The sequence below is a fragment of the Sander vitreus genome, chromosome 5, assembly GCF_031162955.1.
Source record: "Sander vitreus isolate 19-12246 chromosome 5, sanVit1, whole genome shotgun sequence".
NCBI lineage: Eukaryota > Metazoa > Chordata > Actinopteri > Perciformes > Percidae > Sander > Sander vitreus.
The window spans coordinates 5,475,948-5,497,919 of NC_135859.1; the positions used below are offsets into that span (position 1 = coordinate 5,475,948).

General features: G+C 40.1%; 1 protein-coding gene across 4 annotated transcripts in view; it reads right to left on the reverse strand.

The window, feature by feature from the left end:
• Positions 1-1,400: 1,400 nt before the first annotated feature.
• slc15a4 (solute carrier family 15 member 4) overlaps positions 1,401-21,972 on the reverse strand; it is a 31,320-nt gene continuing 10,748 nt past the window's right edge. For all 4 annotated transcript variants that reach the window (XM_078250170.1, XM_078250168.1, XM_078250167.1 and 1 more), the window contains exons 7-9: positions 17,630-17,788; positions 14,040-14,198; positions 1,401-3,173 (exon numbers count right to left, since the gene is read on the reverse strand). In XM_078250170.1, coding sequence (XP_078106296.1) covers positions 3,025-3,173; positions 14,040-14,198; positions 17,630-17,788 — 467 coding nt within the window. In that variant the 3' untranslated portion in view covers positions 1,401-3,024. The remainder of the gene's footprint in view (positions 3,174-14,039; positions 14,199-17,629; positions 17,789-21,972) is intronic.

The window sequence follows — 21,972 nt, forward strand, 5'->3', positions numbered from 1 at the left end:
AGTCATTTAGAGTACATCACGTCTTACAGTATATTAAGCAATAAACATAATGGACATGGAGATACACACACCAATTTCATTTTTTTCTTAATTCCTTCTTATAAAACTTTACTTCACATCATGTTGATACACTTCTACATAGAACTAAAGATATATGGAGAAAGTGAATGCCACTGACTGAAATCTGTAACCATTACTTAATCCATCTTAATTTATTTTTACACTATGTTGCCTTTCAGATTGTAGATATATATATATATATTTTTAATCTTACAGAGTAGTGGGAGGCATGTAATTGGTCGGAAATTAACAAATAAGATGAAGAGTCATAGGCCATGCTGCAGCTTTGTGACACTAAAAAAGATTTGACCTACAGACCGACATTGCCATAAACCCTAACCCATGCTACTAAGATGGTTTAAAAATATATACTATCAAATTTAGAACTCTATAAACTTCAGAGGCAATGCATTACATTGGCTTCTCGAACATGCACAAAACAATGTGCTGGAGGTGCTCTCTCCACTGTTCACTGTTGTTTGCTTAAATCCTGGCCAATAAATCAACTTAAAATATTGGGAGGTCAGTACCAAAACTATCTATCTCAGTATTATTGCCTTGCAATTCTGCCTCCATAACCACCTCTATGTGTCAGAAATTCCTCTCAACATGAGAAACAAGGCGCCACACTAAAATATGACCCGGAGGCATTGCGTTGGTTTCGAACATCAAGCTGTCTGCTCAGTCAGGGCTATGTGGGCTCTCTGACCAAATCAAACAGGAAATGGCCCTTTCCGAGCCTCATGACTGCGAGGGCTTAGCATTGCAAAAATGATCTGTGATGACGTGTTGATTTCAATATGTGTCTGACGAAACTAAGAAGAAATATACTGCCTTCCCCAATGGGAACGCAAAATGAAGCTCAGTGTTTGCAACCTTTTTTCAAACGGCCTGCCACAGGGTGTGCCTTTTCTAATATAAATCATTTACACAGTCTACTTTGGCTTTCCCTTAGGAGCAACAAACCACAGCTCTAATCATGAAAGCATTCTGGCAGGCTTTAAAGGCACAAGTTGTAATTTACAGTTAAACAACAGGGTCATCCTGCCGCCTGAATTTGAAACGTGGTCATTCTAAACTATTGTTTTCGGATGCTTAAAATATTTCTCGTCTTGTTTGTATATCAGTAATATTTGTGAACACAGGAGTAAACGTATAGATATATATTTTTAGAATACTTTCATATAAATAACGCCCGACTACACAACCGGTAACTAGAAAAGCAGTGCTGGCATGCAAGAAAAAATAAGAAATATGCATAATGAAAGAGTAGTAAAAAGAAAACAGCTGGTGTGTCTGAACTAGCTTTGCAAGGTGTGCCTTAAAATGACAAATGCCAATTCTCAATGTAATATACTTTAATGGCAACAAATGGCATAAACACAAAACAATATTCCAGTTCTGTAGCATTATGAAAACAGAAGATAATTCAAAAATAAACTTAATAAATCTGAAGATGGCTAATATGACAAAGCAAGTAAACATAAAATATGCAATAAAACAAGGAACAGCATTTATCCGACCAATTAAACACAAAATAAAATCACTCAACAGGAGTCCCATACTTTTTATGTACTGTTACAAATAACTTTATTTACACCACAGGGTAAACACTGTTCTGAGCTCCCAAAGGCAGTTTTACATTTCCTGGAGAGTCAACGATATTCCTTGAGTCCTGAGAGTACCTTGTGCTATACCTATTCTTAGAATTGAAGGAACACGCACTCAAGCATTTTTCTTAAACTGTATAAAGCTAAAACAAATGCGTCACAGTCTGATAAATACAACAAAACAGAAGCTTCTTTTTCCAAGATGTCCTGCCAAAGCTGCAAAGCCACGATAGCACGACAACTTGTGCTTTGCTTCGCTATCCCTGCGTTTCAGTAATGCAGATATTATTTTAAGAGCTACAGTCAAGGTTGACTTTTAAACTAAATGCTAGTTCATAAATAGTTTGTCATGTGTACATGTGGTTTTGCAGCTTGACCAGAAATGAAAAACTGCTATGAAGCTTCATAGGAGTCCTGGTGTATTTTTTAATACGAGGAGTTATCATTAGTCATGTATGGTACCGTTTAAGGATTTATAGCGTATTTATAGGATGGATTTAAAGTATGTAATCCCAGGCAGCGTAAACATGGCGATTTTTTTCTCTCAATATTAGATTTGAATAATAAATGAGTGAAATCTAAGTGCGTTATTTGGAATCTCCTCAAACAAATGCCCTATTCTGTCATTAGTAGCAATGCTTTATGGGAATCCGTAACAACATAAAATGATCCTCTCAGTTCAAACTAATTTCCCATTCAATGTGATCACCATTGTTACTGCATAGGTATTTCAAACTCTCCAAAAGCCCAGCAGTGGTAAATGTAATCAAAAAATAATGCTAAGTACATTTACCACACAAATGTCAGACTGTGGATGATAGTCCAGATTATTTAAATACTGATGTATCACACCAGTGTCAGTAAAATGGTTAGCACAAGACTAGATCCAAAAATAAGACAGAACAGTAAAAATCTAACTATAAAAAAAAAACTGAGCCTTCTTTATGATTAGAAATTAGAAAACCTGGATATCATTGGGTTTTTTTGTTTATGGCACCATTCCTCAAGTCAAGTGCAAATGATCAAAGAAAGACAACAAGAGTAAACACACAAGAGTCAGGGAGTACAGTAGAAATGACCCAACATGGCTCCTGCATCAATCTCTATCTTTTCAGTGGTACCTGTGCATTCATCCAGTGACCTAAAACCATTACTGTTGTCAGATATTTAGCTAAAAAGCTAAAATAAACATAAATACGAAATATATAGTCGAGATCATTTGCGACTGAAAGAGGCCAACCAAACTTCTGTAGGATTTGATTAAGAAGCTATTCGACAGGGTCTTTGGGCCCTGAACGATATGACTGGAGAAGGCGGGTACGGTGAGGGGGCGGGGTATGGGAACATGTGTAGGTCAAGAGGTGTGTCTCTGCCGTTGGCTTCCTGTTTTGCCCCTCTGCCTTTCATACTTGAAAGAGACAATAAGGAAGACCAGCAAGGTGACGCCCTGGATCCCTGCAAGCAGGAAGAAGTAGTAGTGCAGAGAGCAGTCGTTGATATTACCTGGAAAGAGAGAAAACAGGGACATTATTATAATGGAACATGTACCACTTACCAGACTCCACACAGCCCAGACACAAGACTCAAAATTGTGAGCTGCACGGCAAAAATGACAAATATGGTAATTTGGAGAACAAAAGAGTCAGTCACGGCATATTCAAAGGGCGACAGCAGGAAGGTTCTTTTTTTAATCACAAAGTACTGCAACGTGTTAAAAGAACACCAAAGGCAAAGGTAAATGGCCACAAGCTCGCAAGTGTAGCAGGTTGCGGAGTTCTTGCTAGACATAAAAGGCAGGCTTGAAGTGAGCATGGCAGGGAAACGCGATGCTGTCGGGAAATTAGGATTCAGTGGATGGGGCTTGTTACTACTCATCTCACCACAGTGAAACCTTCTGAAAGTGAAGACTGTTGACCCCTTCTGCACTGATACAGAGAGGCAGTATTGATGATGTGGGACTGAAGCATCAGAAATAACAGAGCAATATGGGCCCTCAGCTGTGATTCGAGCCAGGGAGTCTTTCATCTGTATTAAAGGACGGTTTGTTTCCTCATGGGAATGGGATGCAATAAAAGGGAGGAAAAAATAAACTGATGCCTCCGCTGAGATTTGCTGTATGATGAGGGAGGGGAAGACAAACAGACTGAAAGAAAGAACTGAGGACACACAATAAGTTTCAAGCTACCCATTTCTTTTCCTACTGGGTCTAGAGACTTCAGCCAGCAGTAGGGCTGGGTATCGTTCAAACATTTTCGATACCCGTACAGATACCAATACCGTGACTTTGATACCGGTTTCTAAACGATACTTTTTCCGATGCCAGTTTTATAAAACAAAAAGAAATGACAACATAACACATTCCGACACAAATCTTTTTATCTATTTTTCAGCTCCTACTACGTGTAACGCGTTTTTTTCCTGCGTGTTTCTACGATGTCTAACGTTAGACAGCCAATCATAAACATAATTAGATCTTGATTTGATGCATGCTGCGTGTTTACTGGCTCACCGAGGATGATGAGATGTACTCCTTAGGTATTGAAATTGGGTATTGAATAACAAAGTATTTTTCGAAACTCGATACTTTAGAGGCAATTGGGTCGGTGCCTAAAAAGTATTGAATTCGGTACCCAGCCCTAGCCAGCAGCTTTTAGCAGCAGCGTCCTCATTCAGCAACAAAGCTCAAGAGGAAAAGCTCTAAACAAATCCTGTTTTCGCTTTGCTAGGGTTTCACATGAAGGGCAAAACAACAATTGTCTCCACTGTTCAAGTATGGAGACAATTGGATTGCCATTAGAGCAGCTTTTGTCCTCTTGACCATGTCAGGCCAGACCAATTGACTTTGTAGCCAACAGCGTGAGATGAGGCTGTTTACTACTTTGCTGGACGAGGAGACATTTTGGGGGTGTTAAAGGTTGCCTTATACTGAGCAAAGGAGGAATTCTGGTTTTCCCCCCTGCTACAGCATATTGAAGAACGTTTTATTTTAATTAACAGGCTCCAAGTAAGGCACAGTTACACCAGTGGACAGATAGATATAGCTTACACCCTACATTATCGTCAAATGAGTAAATGTGAAGCCCTGGAGCAATCTGCCGTCTGTCTCAGAAAGCTCCCATTAGCTTCTTCATGTGGAGCTGTCACACCCAATAAAGAGCCAGGGAAAGAGAAGTAGGCTTGATTTTAATTATACATGGGGGCGATTCCCAATTTAAGTTCTGCCTATTCACATAGAGAGTGTGTGTGTGTGTGTGTGTGTGTGTGTGTGTGTGTGTGTGTGTGTGTGTGTGTGTGTGTGTGTGTGTGTGTGTCTTAATTATACCTGGCCCCTGGGTCAAGATGGTGCTTACAGACTAGCAGGATTTATTTCACATCTTAGATTTTTGGCTATTTCATTGAATCATTTTGGAATGTGTCCAATGTTATGCAGGTATACAAGCACAGCAGAAACTAGATACTTTGCAAACTTTTTTTTTTGTTGCATTTTCTTTACTTTTTACTTTTGGAGAGAAAGTGAAAAAGTTCAAATATACAGTACACTTGAGGTCATCACCCTTTACACTAACAAAACCAGGCGTTGAGCAGCTGAGTGATGTTGTAAACAAACCCAAAGAAGTGCAAAGCGGTAAGTCTTGGGGGGCACGAACTGCGTGGGCATCTCCAAGAATACCTGCTATTTTAGTTCACGTATGTGCAGCAGCGCAAAGTGCAAAAAGGCTGGCTGAAGTTAAATATAGTTTAGAGGGTGTGACGATTAATAGGTACACTCTCAGCCAGTCACATCACTGGTCTTATCGCTCTGACACAGCTGTTCCAATCACAGTGAAGTATGACATCAATAGCTCAACAAATGGAAACACTCTTTTTCAGGAAATCATGTTGTTGTCTGTATGGTGCAGAGTGGCGCGGACGTGAACACACAGGCCCAAGAATCTGCAGTGGTGGGGGATTTCTTTTTAACAGTGAAATTAGTACAACGATGATAGGAATGAATAATCAAAAAGCTCATATATCATTTATCATCAAGATGGTGAAGCAACTTATATGATCACATCAATCCAGTCAACATTTCAGTCACTGTATTTCATGTTGCATATGGTTACACCGTATCGCATTTGCTTCGTAAAGCATTTCAAGAATAAAACATGAGATGCAGATTTTTTTTTTTTACATTTTATAAACAAGTTGGAAAGTAGTCTATCCTGCACAGGATGAGTGAGCTCTGATCCCACATAAACAGCAGAATGTGGAGTTATAAGCATCTTGTATGAGTGTAGAGGTGTATGGGGTTATGTAGCAGCCTGGTGTCATTTGGAGGTTAACAAGGTGAACGGTTGTGCGTAATGGCACTTCTCTTTTTGGAGGCTGTAGATTTATCAGCAGACGCGTAACTATCGGTAAGCAGGGTAAGCGGTGCTCACGGGCCCGGATCAATCAGGGGCCCGCGTGACTGGAAGATATTGATTGACAGCCGGGGCCCCCTATCGCATTTGGCCACTGACCAAGCGGGAGTGAGAACGGATCAAATTCATTTCCTTGTTTCAGAGACCGTTCTCTTCACGTGTGTGACTCGAACATCTCACATTTACCAACAAAACGTACAACGAAAGACCGTGCAGAACATTTCAGACCGTCCTGCCAACCTGTAAACAATTTAACATCAATGTCCGCTGTAACGTTTTTTCACTCTAAAGTCACTGAAAGCTTCTGCTGTTTACATCCTGTCTGATCTCTGCAGCGGGCGGGGCTGCTGAGTTCCCCCCGCGACACACACACACACACACACACACACACACACACACACACACACAGTAGATGCAGGAAAAACCGGAGCTGAGACGTACAGGATGACCTAAATTGAGGACAGCTACACTCGTTATTGTAAGTGCAATGCTAAGTTAAAGTCCAAGAAGTACTTTATTAAACCGTATGAATGTGTGTCCCAGGCCAGGTTAGGAAATTAACTAACAATGTCAAGATCAACAAGCCATGACACATATGTTCAAATTTGATTCATTCAATAAATTATTACTTTTTGTCTTAAATCCACCAGCCATTTTCATATTATACCAACATTTGCAGCATCCTGAGCCTTTTTGGTAAGGTTCCTAGGAAATCTCAGCCCAGAGTAATTAATTAATAGTACTAATTATTATTCTCCCCAAAACAAGTTTCCTTTTTTTTTTTTTTTTTTAAGAACTATACAAAAAACTTTTTTTGCAACTTTCACTGTCTTCTGCAACTTCATTGCAACAAACATACAAAAGACATTGCAACTTTTATCGCAAAATCAGGCATTTTGGGCCGCAACAATCTAAAAAAAGGCCACGAAATCCTGGAGGGACTGCCCTTTGTGTTTTTTCATGTGTTATGGTGCGCATTCACCAGTGTTTTTTTTGTTGTTGTGGTGCGCGTAGGCTACTCCTGATTTTGTCAGTCATCTCATCTCTTATATGCTGTGTCTCCATGATCCTATCCTGTCCTATTGATGGTAGCCTACTCGTGGACATTGCGCTGTCATCACGTGCTGTAGTAGGGGGGCCCGCCTTGATAATCCTGTTTAGGGGCCCGGTGTTGGCTCGTTACGCCACTGTTTATCAGCATATCTGTCCTATTGCCTTCAGACGGCGGCAGGGATTTCATGAACTGAAGGAGAAGCTTTTCATACAGTATAAAGCAGCAGTGGACAACAGATACTGTAAGATTCACTCATATTAATTTATAGATCAGTGCAGACGGATTTACTGACGTTCCTGCTTTGACGACATTAAACCACTTTTTTGTTGTTGCATTGAACGCATTTCTTGGCACCTATTCAAATGCATCTACTGGCTGGGGAGCATAGGCGCCAATTTATGTTTTCCTCCGTGGGTGCTCACGGGTGCACGTCCTTGTGCAATGTTTGCATTTCAGAACCTTAGGGAATGGACAGCGGCCGACACGAACAAACACGCCTATTAACTCGATAATAAAGCCGTAAAGTACAGTTCTTTCAAGAAAATGACTTAGAAAATCATTTTTTTTTTAAAATGACATACTAGTACAAAGAAAGTGTTATCAAATTTTGACCGGCTGCTGGAGGAAAGTCAGTAGGATTCATCCTCTCTGGTCTATGAATGTCTGTACAAAATGTCATGTCATCCATTCAATAGTTGTTGAGATACTTCAGTCTGGACCATGCTGGACCGATTGACTGGCCAATATTGTCATCCCAGGGTTTTACATTACTGACCTTAATGTTTACTAAACATGTACTTGGTGCACATCCGAATAACAGTAAATCTGCTGTTTGACATGTCCTGAAAAGAGAGGACAACACGGCCTACAGTAAAAAGAGTCTCCATGATAGGAGGAGGAGTTTGTGTTTGGTTATTAATAATTTTTGAGAAACTCTATTCAAACTTTAAAATGTTAGGGTAATATTCAGCTTTCAAATCACATTAATACTTTTTGAAATATTCAACCTTCTTTGGAGGCTTTTAAAAAAAGCCCTTCTGACATTTTTACATTTGTGTGCTTTGGATAGAATGTACAGACTCAAGAGTGGGGGATCCAATTGACTGAGTGAGGAGCAGCAGATGCAAATTTATTTTTACTTTGCTATACCATGCACAGTTTGAACTCATACATTTATTTTAAATCAAAATGTAGGGAATGTTGTGTCCTTTCTAACGATACGAACAGAGCCAAAAGTTTAAGTCTGGTGAACTCCATGGTTACATGTCTGCGACCGGCACAAATATTACTACATTTTGGTAAAATAAATGTAGTGAGAAAAATGTACAATGTTGTGCCTTTCTGTCAGTCAGTTGGTCAGTTAGTCCATCATGACATCGTGTTAGCTGACAAATAACACCTCCAGTGTTGCCAACTTAGCGACTTTTCAGACCCCCTTAGCGACTTCTTTTTCAAAAAGATAATATAGATATTAGATAATACTTACTTCAAACACTACTTAGGAGCTTATTACAAGTATCTATGGTTGGTCAGTAGTTCAGACACCCAATGGAGAGGATATAATAAGAGAAAGATAATTTCCAAGGAAGGCACTTTCCCAGTTTTGAACCACAGCAGTCCATTACTTTAAGAGGCGACAACCACTAATAAGCTGCTAGTCAGTAAGGTCTTTCATATCAAAATATAATCTATAGATGTATAGTAATTAAAAAAATCACAACTAGAATTTGCCCACTCAGATGGTACCGGTATGTTCAATTTTGGATCCGGGCCCGTGGACTATATATAAAATAAAATGATAGAAAGGGAGATCCAATCCAATCTCAGTGGAGTATTTTGGAGCAAGAGTTGTTGTTTTTTTGATTTCCACGTTAGAGTGTTAGTAAATGACGATTGTGATTACACTAAATGCACAAACAGAAGTGGTCAACCATATAATATCTGAGTGATATAGACTTGCAGTGATATAAACTTGCAGAACAATTTACCTGCAAGTGAGATGAGCAGACCATGTGAGTCCAGATGAAACGGGTCAATATCAATTTAACGTTTGAAGAATTGATTAATTTATCCAGACCTTTAGCGCAATGACCCAATATTTTAATGCTTCAATGCATTCAATGCCATCCTCAGAATGAAATCAGAGGGGAATCGATGCACGTTTGTTTCAGCTATAAATATAGTTATTTTCTGCAGCTCCCCTATTTGAAAAAAAATTCGATTGAAGCTGGAATTTTGTACATGGCTACAACATGCTAACTATTTCTGTTTGCCCTCTGTCGCCTCTGACATGTCTAACACTCACACCAAAAATGACATTTTCAAATAGAGCCCTTTCAGACAGAATAAGAGTTCATGTTAAATTTCCCAGGGCTGACATTAAAGGCGTCCATTAAAACATTGACATTTCACTATGTGTGATTTTCAGGAGCAGGATGTGCTAATGTCAACTCGCTCTGAGCGTCTGAACACGTCCCAGACATAGAATATAAGATCAGTCAGGACTTAAACACTGGTCAAAGAAAAAGGCCGTTTCCTGTCATGTGACCATATCGGTTCACAAAAACAATGTTGAGTGAATGAGACTCTCACAAAGGCTGAACAATTTAAATGCAACAGAAGACATTTTCTAGAAACAAAAAGCTCTACCTGTGTAAAGGATAATGCTTGTAAAGAAAGTAAAGGTTGCTCTTTGATCCACTTGGCTCATGAGGTGGAAAAAAAGCTCCAAGACGTAAAAGGAGGATATGATGTATAATAGGCCTATAAAAAAATACCACAGAATGTGACGGATGACTACTCAACCAGATGTAACCATAGTGGGAAAACGATGTGCCGTGGGATCTGAAGGATCAATCATTTCAACACATAAGCTTACTCATGTTTTAAGTTTGAGAGCAGATGTGGCTGAAATATTGTAGAACCATTTTCACCACTGCTTTGCAGACTAATGCCACGGGCTTGAAGTCGCACATGTGGTTTTTCACGTCGACACACCAAACGGGAAAGTCATTCTTTTATGGAGATTCAAAACTCCTAGAACAAGAGGCTGGCATGAGAGGATTAAAGGATATGAAGATATGTTCTTGCAATAAGAGTTTGTTAAACAAATAACATTCACAAACATGTATACCTGATGCAATTGGGATTATGCTATATTTGCAACACACAGTTCATATAGTTGTACCTCAATTCTCTGTTGATTGACTCTTAATTAATTAACGTTTCTTTTGCATGGGATGTAAATTGAGGATTAACTGCAAACATTATGCTGAATATTTCATATAAATAAAAATCCTTTAAGTCAATCGCTTGCTTTTATAGTGTCTCATTATGAACAAAAAGATGACAGAATAGTTGAGCCAATAGGAAAGTGTTCTCATTAGGACCATCATTCAAATTGTCACAAAAAGACACACTAAGTATATAAAATCACACACAGCATGTGCAAACATTGGCCTAAACTGAAACAACCAATATAGACTAGTCACTATAACATGTACACGATTGAAATTAAAAATGAAAGATCCAAACCAGCTTGTAATATCGTAACAAAGGACAGACTTGATGGACTCTTCATATGACACTTTACTCATTCTAAATAACATAAGTAAGTGCAAAGCAGGGAGAGACTGAGCAACAGCGTGACAGGGGAGCTGAGCATCCACCAGTGTGATGCCAGACTAGCAGTGCCATCTCCATGTAATGCTCCAGGGACAGCTTTACTTAAGAGATCCAGGGCTATGTAATCAGACCCCTAGCCTGTGATTAATGTTGCTCATCTGTCTTCAGGCCCATACAGCTCAGTACAACTTAGCACAGCTCACCCAAGATGCTGTTTACTGCACACTATTTTGCCCGCAGCCATGGAAATAAGTTGAATCCATTCCACCTAGAGAGCTGTGAGATGTGGAAGAAGCTAACATCAACCAAACTGTGAAAAACAGACTGCATGATTCCTGACTGTACTTAATGCCTAGGCTTTGTGCCGTGCCAGGAGGATGTTTTGTTCACCTTTTAAATGACATGTTTTGGAAAGCAAAAATAGTTTTACAGGCAATCCGGCTCTAGTTTAACTGCCCCTCACATGAAGCAAGGCTGAGCAAAGGATGGATTTATGAAGCGTGCCAAGCATCTTCCAGTGCTAACATCATCAAAAGTACCTTCCTACCTGTCGGCACACTGTATTAATGAGCTATTAGGTGTTCGTGGGTAAACAATTTACAGTGTTGGCTTATTTACCGCATGCTCAGGGAAAAGTGCATCTGGGTTGGGAGCCTCCTCACGCTAGGGAGCCCATCCATCTGCTGCCAACACCACACTATTCCTTCTACCACTTGGACAGATTTACACAAACCTTTTGTCGTTAGTCTGACATGTCTATTTATTATGGGAAACACTTAACACAAAAGAACTGCACAGGATGTTGTCCTATCCTCTGTGCATCTAATTTACAAACTCTTTTAAAAGGACAATTCCGGCGCAAAACGAACCTAGGGGTTATTAACAGATGTGTACCCACTCCATCGCTCTCTGGGACATGTTTTCATGCTAATCGAATGTGTTTGTAGCTTGAAAGAAGCTAGCGCGGACCGCTGATTAGCTTACAATGCTAGTATTCGGGGCACAGGGAAAGTAAAAACAAATCGCTATTTATACCACTAAAAAGGCTCAAAATATCACCAAACTTCAACGGTAGCATAATGAGGGTCCCTAAATGTTAACCGAAGCATTGAGAACATCGTAAGTGTACAGACAGTTTACTGAACGAAGAGCTGCGGGAGCTCCATGAAAGGGCTACACGAGAGAGAGAGAGAGAGAGAGAGAGAGAGAGCGAGAGAGAGAGAGAGCGAGAGCGCGCTACCGGTAGTCAATGCCGCAACACAGCCTCGTACTTTGGGAAACTGGTGGTGTACCTGTGGACATTGTGAAGCTATGGCCACCCAACAGGAGTGTCTGTGTTGCACGGAGTGGGACCTGTTGTGTCGCGACACCCAAGAGACGCAGTGTTTTGTACAGTCTGAAGATTTCCCCTCTCTGATAAACAGGGCTGTACTTAAAACTTTTTTCCATGTCCCGAAAATAAATTGGAGACGGCGACCCAGACCGGAGGGACCAGATGGACAGTTATCCACTGAGTAAGTAAACTAGACAAGTTATGTTTTACATTGGTGCGATTATTTCAGATATATTGAGCAAATTGCTTTTGATTTTAGTTTGCATCGCCAGCTGTAAGTCATGACTGGTTTTTAAGATGGCGGCCGCATGTAAACATGAACACGAGTGGCTTTATAATCTTATATCTATAAATCTTATTATAATCTTTTCAATAAACTGTCTGTACACTTACAAAGTTCTCAATGCTTCGGTTAACATTTAGGAACCCTCATTGTGCTACCGTTGAAGTTTGGTGATATTTTGAGCCTTTTTAGTGGTACAAAATAGCGATTTGTTTTTACTTTCCCTGTGCCCCAAATACTAGCATTGTAAGCTAATCAGCGGTCCGCGCTAGCTTCTTTCAAGCTACAAACGCATTCGATTAGCATGAAAACATGTCCCAGAGAACGATTGATTGGGTACACATCTGTTATTAACCCCTAGGTTCGTTTTGCGCTGCAATTGTCCTTTAAGTGGATTTAAAATCAGCACAAGCTATAAGCATTCTTATGGTACGTCCCTCAAAAAAATTTACTGCATTTTAAATCAATACCAACAATTCTACTACGAGTTCGTACATACAGTCGATGTGCGAAGTCAATAGTGCACTCCACATGCACTGAGCATCTAACAGCAGGCTTGAAACTGTAATGCTTAATTCAGGGGGATTATGGACAGCCCTGACACAACTGTATGGGTAAAGATCAATCACCTCTGTGCTGGAGATGTTTTGGAGAGAGCATCAGTTTTTAAGTTTAAGTACAGACAAAACCATCTCATGTCTCTCCTGCGTGGAGAGTCACGATTCCCATTATGGAAGTGGTATAGAATGATGATTGATCAAATAAAAAACATGTTGAGCTTTAAACCTGTAATAAGTGATCGTTTGGTGGCTGAACCTAACTGTAAACACTGAAATATTATCACGTTTTTTGTTTGCAGTCATGTGGAGTTATCTTTCTGACCACCTAGTGACTATAAGTTAAATATTCACTCTCTTTTTAGCTCTGCTTGGTCTCCACCATCTCTGGGGGAAATATCTGGCTCTTTAGCTGCTAAAAGTTCCATTATATTCACCAGCTAGTCGCTAAGCTTTAGTGGGTTTTCAGAGCATTCAAAACAGATGTCTGCTGAGGCCGAAAATGATGCTGTGAGAGCAGTGAGACTCAAACCAAAACAGTAAAGTTGCAGGCCGAAAAACAAACCAAAACAAGTAGCAGAAAGAAGCTATAAAGCTCCGTCGAGCTGGCAGAAACAGCAGTCAGGTGATAATTCTCAGTGGGGTCAGCAATACAAGCGACCCCTTTCACATTACAAACATCTTACTTATACGAAATATTGATTATAGCTGCTTTCATTCTTTACGTTTTCTACATCTTGTGTGGTTAGGGTTGGGTACTGAACTCTGTACTTTTTTGGGTACCGACCGAATTATGTCGGTACTACCGAGGACCGATTGACTTTAAATCAAACGGTACCAAATTTCGGTACCTGAGACCGCGTAAGCCCAAGCTTATCTGTCCTCTCTGCATATTGACAGAGCGCGGAGCTCCGACACACACGCACGCATGGTTGATGTTGAAATGGATTTTAAACATATAGTATCGAAAAAAGTATCGTTAAGGAACCGGTATCGAAACTGAGATATAGAAATTGGCACCGGATCGAAAGATTTTGAACGATGCCCAGCCCTATGTGTGGTTTGCAACAATGACTGCAGAAATTATACGTGTATAAGCTACTGTATTCTCTTACCAAAGTCTCTGTGGGATGACATCCAGCCAATCTCCTTGAGGGAGACAATAGCCAACAAACCGGAACCCACGAAGGAGCCAATCCCAGAGAAGAAAAAGAAGAGCCCCATGATGGCACTCTGCATGGACTTGGGGGCTGCAGAATAGGCAAACTCCAGACCTGCAACAAAGAGTTCAAAAACTGATATTTGTTGAATTGTTGTGGAATATGTAGGGAATACAAATAGTTAATGCTATTACCTGTACATGCTACAGCCATTGATAGTGTAATGTAGCCGGCAATATCATGTCATTTAGTCATGACACATACTGTCAATTTTATGTCTGTGACAGTGGTGCAAACAAGGTAACACTACTCAGGTATAATATCCGTCTTATGCATTTATGTTATATGATGGGGTTTTGTTGACAGTGACTGTTTTCTTCTTAGTATATTGTATGTCAGACCAAAAAGGCTTCCTCGGCAGCTGCTTGGCAGCTAATTTCCCACGTGGCACTGGTCTGTGGTGACATTGTTGGTTGGGTATCTACTCGGCTTGGTACTGGTCTCAGAATAAAATCTGGAGAACACATCACTAAGTATTTTCTGTGTCAGGAAAGAAAGAAAGGGACTGAGAAAATGGTTAAGGGACCTCAGAGGAAGAAAGATGAGGAGGAAAGAAACATCAAATACATGTGTCATTTTGGCCGAGAGATCTGTCTGCCAGCAAGCTGACATTGCTCATTTCATGGCACCTCAAACATGTGATTTTTCAAATGAGGCCCTACAGCTACATCTGTCTGGAGAGATTAGGGAGCTGCCGTTAAATATATTTGCCTTTTAAGGCCTTCCTTGGGGGGGAGACATTGCACAAATTAATGTGATGAGCAGTTAAGATACCTGTGCTAGTCGTGCAAAAAAAAAGAAAAGAAAAGGAATAAGATAAGACCATGGCAAACATAAGGTTATTACTCAGTGGAAAGCATGAATGACCTTTAAAAAGGTTACGATACATTTGTTTATATCCAAAGGTAACCTTTCGATAGCAAAAAAACACTGGTCAGTAGCTATGCAAATCACAAGGGACTGCAAAGCTTTGTGAGGATCCTCAGATACAGCTCTGCCCAGTAAAGAGGACAGTATATTCAGACTTTATGTTAAATCCAGCTCTTGTCTGTCTGTGTCAACAATAATTTAAGGAACAATCAACGTGAGCTTGACCTTTCTCGACCACAGAGGCAGCAATAAGTGAGAGAAAAAAGACAAAAAGGGATGGAATTTGAAATGTATATATAATTCTTTCCTCCCAAGGGCACTGTTGGAAGGGTGATTTTTCTTTCTCAGAAAATACATTTATCCTTTAACATTTTCAAAAGTGAAATACATAACTAAAATACAGAAGGGAATCATTTCGCAAACGTTTTTTTGCATATTCTTAATGCCTGAAAGCAGACCAACTTGGGTGGTGTACAAGCAAAGAATTACCCATCGTCTTACAAGATTGGGGATTGCAGCGAGGAAGTTTGACGGCACCGGAGGTTTTCCACAAATGTATTCAAACAGAAGAAGACTAAAGGAAAATACTCCTCTTAACCAGACATATGTCACAATTCTGTCAGCCAATTTCCCTTGAAGTAAGCCTTGTGGGATGGTATGGAGAGAGAGAGGAGAGTACGTTTATTTTAAGGATCCCTATAGCTTTGTTATGTCTGGATTTGATTTTCATAGGGACCCTGATAGTTTTTGTGCAAATTCCAGTGTTTTAAAAGGAGCCTTATAAAGTTCTGTTTAAGGGCTTTATAATACCCAAGATTATTAAACACATTTCAGTATATAGTATTGGATCAGTATGGATTTTAAACCAAAAGATGACGATTCTGAATGTTCATTCGTACAAACACCCTGCAGTGACTGGATCGGTTTGATAATCTTTCCACTGTGGTGAGGAGGAAAAAAAACTAAACAAGTCTTACATATTAATGGTTCAATCTTCACTCTTGATGTAGGAATAAAGTGAGTGCTATATAGAAGAGCCTACAACACCATGACCCGTAGTAATAGGAGAATGACTCAATCATGGCTGCAGGTCTTAACAAACTCCAATCACTAAGATAAGTGAGGCCTGAAGCCTGAAGCCATGTTCATGACTCTAGAAGAAAAGAGAAAAACTATAGACAAACAACAGAGCGATAAACAGAATGCAAGGCAGATTTCTGATGCTTCTTCATCACATTCAGTGCATTTCTCACAGACACAAACTTCCCCTCTTAAAAGGAGAATATTGTTGCTGTTACTGGAATTCTTGGCTCAGATTTTGCGGCCGCTATTTCATATAACATTAGAGCCATTTCTCACTTTGTCACATTATTGTATTACTGGGTCAGTGTGGCCTTACTTCTCATAGCGTTTAATGAAATGGCATTTCCTGTTTAGGTCAGGGCACACACACACACACAACAAAAGAAGAAGACGAAAGCAGGCTTGCAGCCGTTTTCAGCCGATACCCTGAAAGCATCAAAAAGAAGTCTGCAGCTGTCACTTCCAGCATGAAATATTCTGACCTGCTTTGATTCAATGCTTTTATTTTTAATCATCTGGAGAAGAATAGGGAATCTATTTCTCCGGGGGGGGGGGGAAGCAAACACTGCTACATTTCCAGTGAAGGATTATGGGTGGCCTCATATTGATGAGCATGTCTCTTTGAATGATTTTTACTGGGGTGAATCGTGTGAGCAGCAACAGTCATTACACAAAAGCAAATCTGGTACCACATTCACAAGCTTCCTCGTGAAAAAAGTTGGTCCAAGTGTTTACAATTGTGATATTTTCAAAGAATTTATCATATATTCTGTTAGTAGATAGAAGATTAAAGCTGCTCACAAAGGAGGAGAACATGGAGGTTAAAAGTTTTTTTGTTTTTTTTTAATTTTAAGATAATTTTTTGGGTATTTTTAGGCCTTTCTTGACAGGACAGCTGAAGAAATGAAAGGGAAGAGAGAGGGGGGAATGACATGCAGCAAAGGGCAGCAGGTCGGAGTCGAACCCGGGCCCCCTGTGTCGAGGAGTAAACCTCTATATATGGGCGCCCGCTCTACCAACTGAGCTATCCTATGATTTAACAACATCTTGGACCATTATTATTACCATGTATGTGTCTAAACATTGGAAAAGCTAGAGCAGATCATTCACAAATAACACTTAAAAAGCTCAAAGACAAAACTTGCGAAAGAAGTTCACTGGGGACCAACTACAATCATTAGATCTGAGAAAAGTAATTTAGTTAGTTTTAGTGTCACATTGATTTCACGTTCATTTGGCTTAGGTGGTCCACAAAAACGGCTTGGGTTCCGCGCCTAAGCCTTATAATGGTAGGGAAAACCCTGCAATTATCGATCGACTTCTTAGGCTATTTACTGGACTACAAGCCACAAACACATGAAGCCGGTGCAGGCAATGGATCAAACAAACTGTTCAAAAAGAGAAGTGAATTACATTAGCTCAAACCACGAGGCTAATCACTGAAGGATACTGTATTTCACTGAAAGTCTGAATCATCATGTCTACCTGACCGCTGTGCTAAATGAGACACAGGAGATGTGAAACAACTGTACCTGCAATGCTGGCAAAGATTTCGCTGATTCCTATCAGCACATATTGAGGCACTTGCCACCATATGGGTAAATCTGCCGCATAGTAGATAACTTTGCCAAGCACCTGGTCAATGGTACCATTTGATTTGATGATCTCCAGCCGTTTGGTCTCCAAAATACCTGAGAGGGCAGACAGAAAAAAATGCACATGAGCACAGTTAGCTGAGGGGTAAATGTTAAAAACATTAGAAACACTACACACACAACCACACATACGTACAAGCAGCTAAAACTCTGCAACATACTAAAATAAAGAAAAAATGCAAACAGGGCAGCGGGTGAACTTAAAGGCTTGTATATTTCAGTCAGGATGGAGAAACGCTTGTTTAAGTATTAAGTCCATGACACCAACAAACAGCCTAACGCTGTCAGAGTAAGAGGATTCAGTGACAGTCCATTAAGCATTTAACTAGGTTTAAGGCTACCCTACTACTTCATTAAGATCACATCTGCACGCTTCCATATTATGGCAGTTAGTAATGGAACAGTGCAGACGGTTCAATAATAAGAGCCAAGCAGTTGTCATCAATGGCTGCCTCCTCCTAAAAGCTTTATTCGATAGAGCTATTATAAAGTAACCAGCGGCTATTTCCAGATAACTACCAGAGACAGCCTCCTATCATAACTACACTTAATGCTATTTCTGAGAGGACTTGTAATCCGGCTATCCTATAATACCAGCCGTCCATCTCAGGCAGTGTGGCCACTGGGCTGCCAAGAGCAAGAGTCACACTATAAACACACACCCCTGCTTTTGTTTCCCCCTCCTTGCTAAACATCACACATCAGACAGTGTGATCCCTGGCAACACTGCTCCAGCTTTTTGTAGAAATAAGAAAGATGCATTTGGACACCTAAAAGCCATTGAGCTTTAACCAAAGCAGATTAGTATATGAAGTTAAGATAATGTGATAAAACATGCTATAAAAAAAAATTAAAAAAAACGCTTCAAAAGCAATGTCAGTGCAGCTTTTCAGAGCTGGCCCCAGTACGTGGTTGAAGTCTGGGACTGTTGTACACGGATGAAAAGCGGATCAGAAACACTGTCCGCTTGAAAGCGTGTCTTCAGCTGTCCCTTTGCACTACATGGGAGGTCCAGCTGTCCTTGCCCCACGCGTGTCAGTGAGCACGATGAAACCCCGTGAAATATCGCTGCACCAATGACATCATGAAGAATTCCTGTTTGTTGCACATGGGGATGATGAAAGTGATTCTAAAGCTGCAGACACACTGACCAGACGGCCGACCTTCGGCAGAAAAGACAGTTGGACTGATTAGTCTCCCCGAGTTGGTCAAAAAAGTGCCTCGGAACACACCGAAGCAACGAGACGTAATACGTCTCCATAACAGCAGGCGGCGCAAATCTGTATTGTTGCCCAAAAATGAAAACCGGCAGCTGATTAGACGAACGCGCCACGTGGGTCTGGTTTCTCTGGATATTCAAAGACAGACTGTCATGGCGGCTTGTTCAGAATACGAGCTCATATTGTACTAAAATAGTTCACCGAAACGTGTTTCTGAAAACTTTAAATGAGAAATAGGCCATGCAGTCTTCATTTCAGATCAACAAAGATTTTCCTCAGATTTTGAGAGACTCTAGTCACACTCATTCCGCACGGAACACACCGAACAGACTTGAGTCACTGACCTCGCCAGACTGTCCAATGGCCGATTATCAGCTTGGTATGTCTCGGGCTTAACTCTGAACAGCAGTGGTGTGGCCAACGTTGGGGACGCAGAGTGGCGGGCTGACAGTGCAATGTGTCGGACTGGCTATTCTCTGGGCAAAGGATGCCACACTCGGTCATTCGCAACAATCCCATCTGTCAGCCTCTGAACACAACATCAGTTCAGCTAGTGGACAGATGCAGATAAGCACTGAGGACACACAGAAAGCCAGCTGAGGGAAATGCAATTCAAAAATGTAATAACAGTGTAAGACAGCTCCCAGGAGTCAATGCGTGTAACTGAATTAATGTGAAGCAAGGCAATGCTGGGGATAAACAGCACACAGGCTCAACTCAAATTATTCTTGGATGAATAATTGTTTAAATTAGGTGCAAATACAATAACATTAATACTGTGTCTCAATAACTCCTTTTACAAAGTACACTGCTGTACAGATTTGATCCAGTTATCTGATTTGTCTCCTTAAATCCTGGTCAGAACTTTGTTGCACACCAGTTGTGTATTCACCTACTGTTGTGTGACCAATGGCCACACCACTGCACCATCATAAACCCTTTCTCTCCACTCCCAGGACTCAAAATTGCTTTCTGCAATATTCAGAATTCATTGCCTGAATTCAAATGCAGGGATTGCACTTTCTTTCAAGAAGCCAAATGGAAAAGTAAATACCTAAATAGCTTTGGAACATCAGAAAATGAACATGTTAGAGCACCTTTCCTTCCAGGAATGCTCATGTCCTCTGAAAAGAAATTACTTACTTACTTTAAACCGAAAAAGTAGACGCATTAGATTTTAACATATGTCTCTGATTGAAAAGGATGTTTTTGATGGGCAAAGTCAGGCTTTATTAACTTGCTAGAATTTAGGAAGACTCTCCCTCGAAAAACTTTCTCATCTCTTCTTCTCCATGTTTATTTTAAATAAAGCACAAGGATGAGAGTTGAGTCCAGCACCCTTTCTTCTCTCTTACACATAAAACACACAAAGAGATAGGGCTGCACGATATTAGGAAAATATCTAATTGAGATTATTATGACTGATATTGCGATATGATTCACGATATTGGAGGGAATGACCATTTTTGTATCATTATTCTCATTTTCTTTGAAAAATATATAAAAACAATTGATGTGATTTTTTTGCGAGGATCTGTACCAAACAAAGATTTTTTTCTTTAGTCGGTAGGATACGATTTGTAGGCCGGGACGTCTCTGCAGCAACGCAATACTTTATTTTAGAATGGTTTGACACATATTTTGCCTTTAACAAATATTGCGCCACCCTGCGATTTGGATATTGCACTAGTTCATATTGCGATTTTGATAAAATTGCGATTAACTGTGCAGCCCTACAAAGAGACCCCACACAGATTTTTAGGTGGTTTAATCTATGAATCATACATTCGGTCTACATATCATACTCACCACTTAATGCCACTAGTAATATGTGAACTTGGATTTGAGCTGATTAAAAAGGCTCTTGGTGTCATAAGGTGAGCTTTTAACATATATGAAAAAATGTAAAGCTTCTTTTTCAGATTGATATTGATCCACATTTAAATACCGTGTTTTATACGTACAGTATTGGTCTGTTGACCATGTGGACTTTTACACATTCTCATGTCAGATGACTGTAAAGAGACAAGAATTACTAACTTTATTATGCAGATGAGGATTCGGAGGACTACCTTTAAGATCTTATTTGGCGGCTCCAGTGTTCTTGTTGCAAAGAAACTTGATAGGATCCGTGTGCAGCACACACACACACACACACACACACACACACACACACACACACACACACACACACACACACACACACACACACACACACACACACACACACACACACACTTTTCCGATCTGGACTCAATAAGCACTTAGTAAAATCATTTGAAACAATGAACAGGGCTGCCCAGACCTCTAATAGCTGCTTTAAGGGTTCACTTCAATAATGACACAGCTAATCAGAACATATTATTTGCTGTATTTAAAATGTTGAACTTCTGTAGATTTGTTAGCCCCCAATTTATCTTCATTTTAATTTGTATAAAGACAATATTTATTAAACTCACAATAGAATTTAATTATCACTCACAATTGTTGTCAAATGTGATTCAGTGCATCGTTAACAGTCAATTGGCAATCTGGTTGAAGCGCACCAGTCGATATCTAGAAGGTCACTAACAACAGAACATGTTCATATTCTATGTGACAGATGTATTGTGCATCTGACAAAAGGCAAGGGTTGTGGAAAATATAATGTGCATTGATTCTCAGGAGTGTTACTGATTTGCTTTCTTCCTGCCTCCAGGCTTGTCTCTCTCACAGCATTTTAGCCTGGATGTATCAATACAGCAGCAGCCAGTGACAGGCCTGGCTGACACTTTATTTCCAAAATAAGTCACAGTGTAGAAGTGAATACGACTAAGCAGCACTCTGCTCCTGAGCAGTAAGATGCCACAGCTCCCCCTGGGCTTTACAGGGAGAGGGAAAAAAAAGGCAAAACTCTGTTTTGATTCAGGGACAATTAATACATCTGTGACAGACCATCTGTTGAGTCTCACAAAAATGGAATACAGTAAAGGCAATCATTAGTTCAAAAAAAAGGATTAG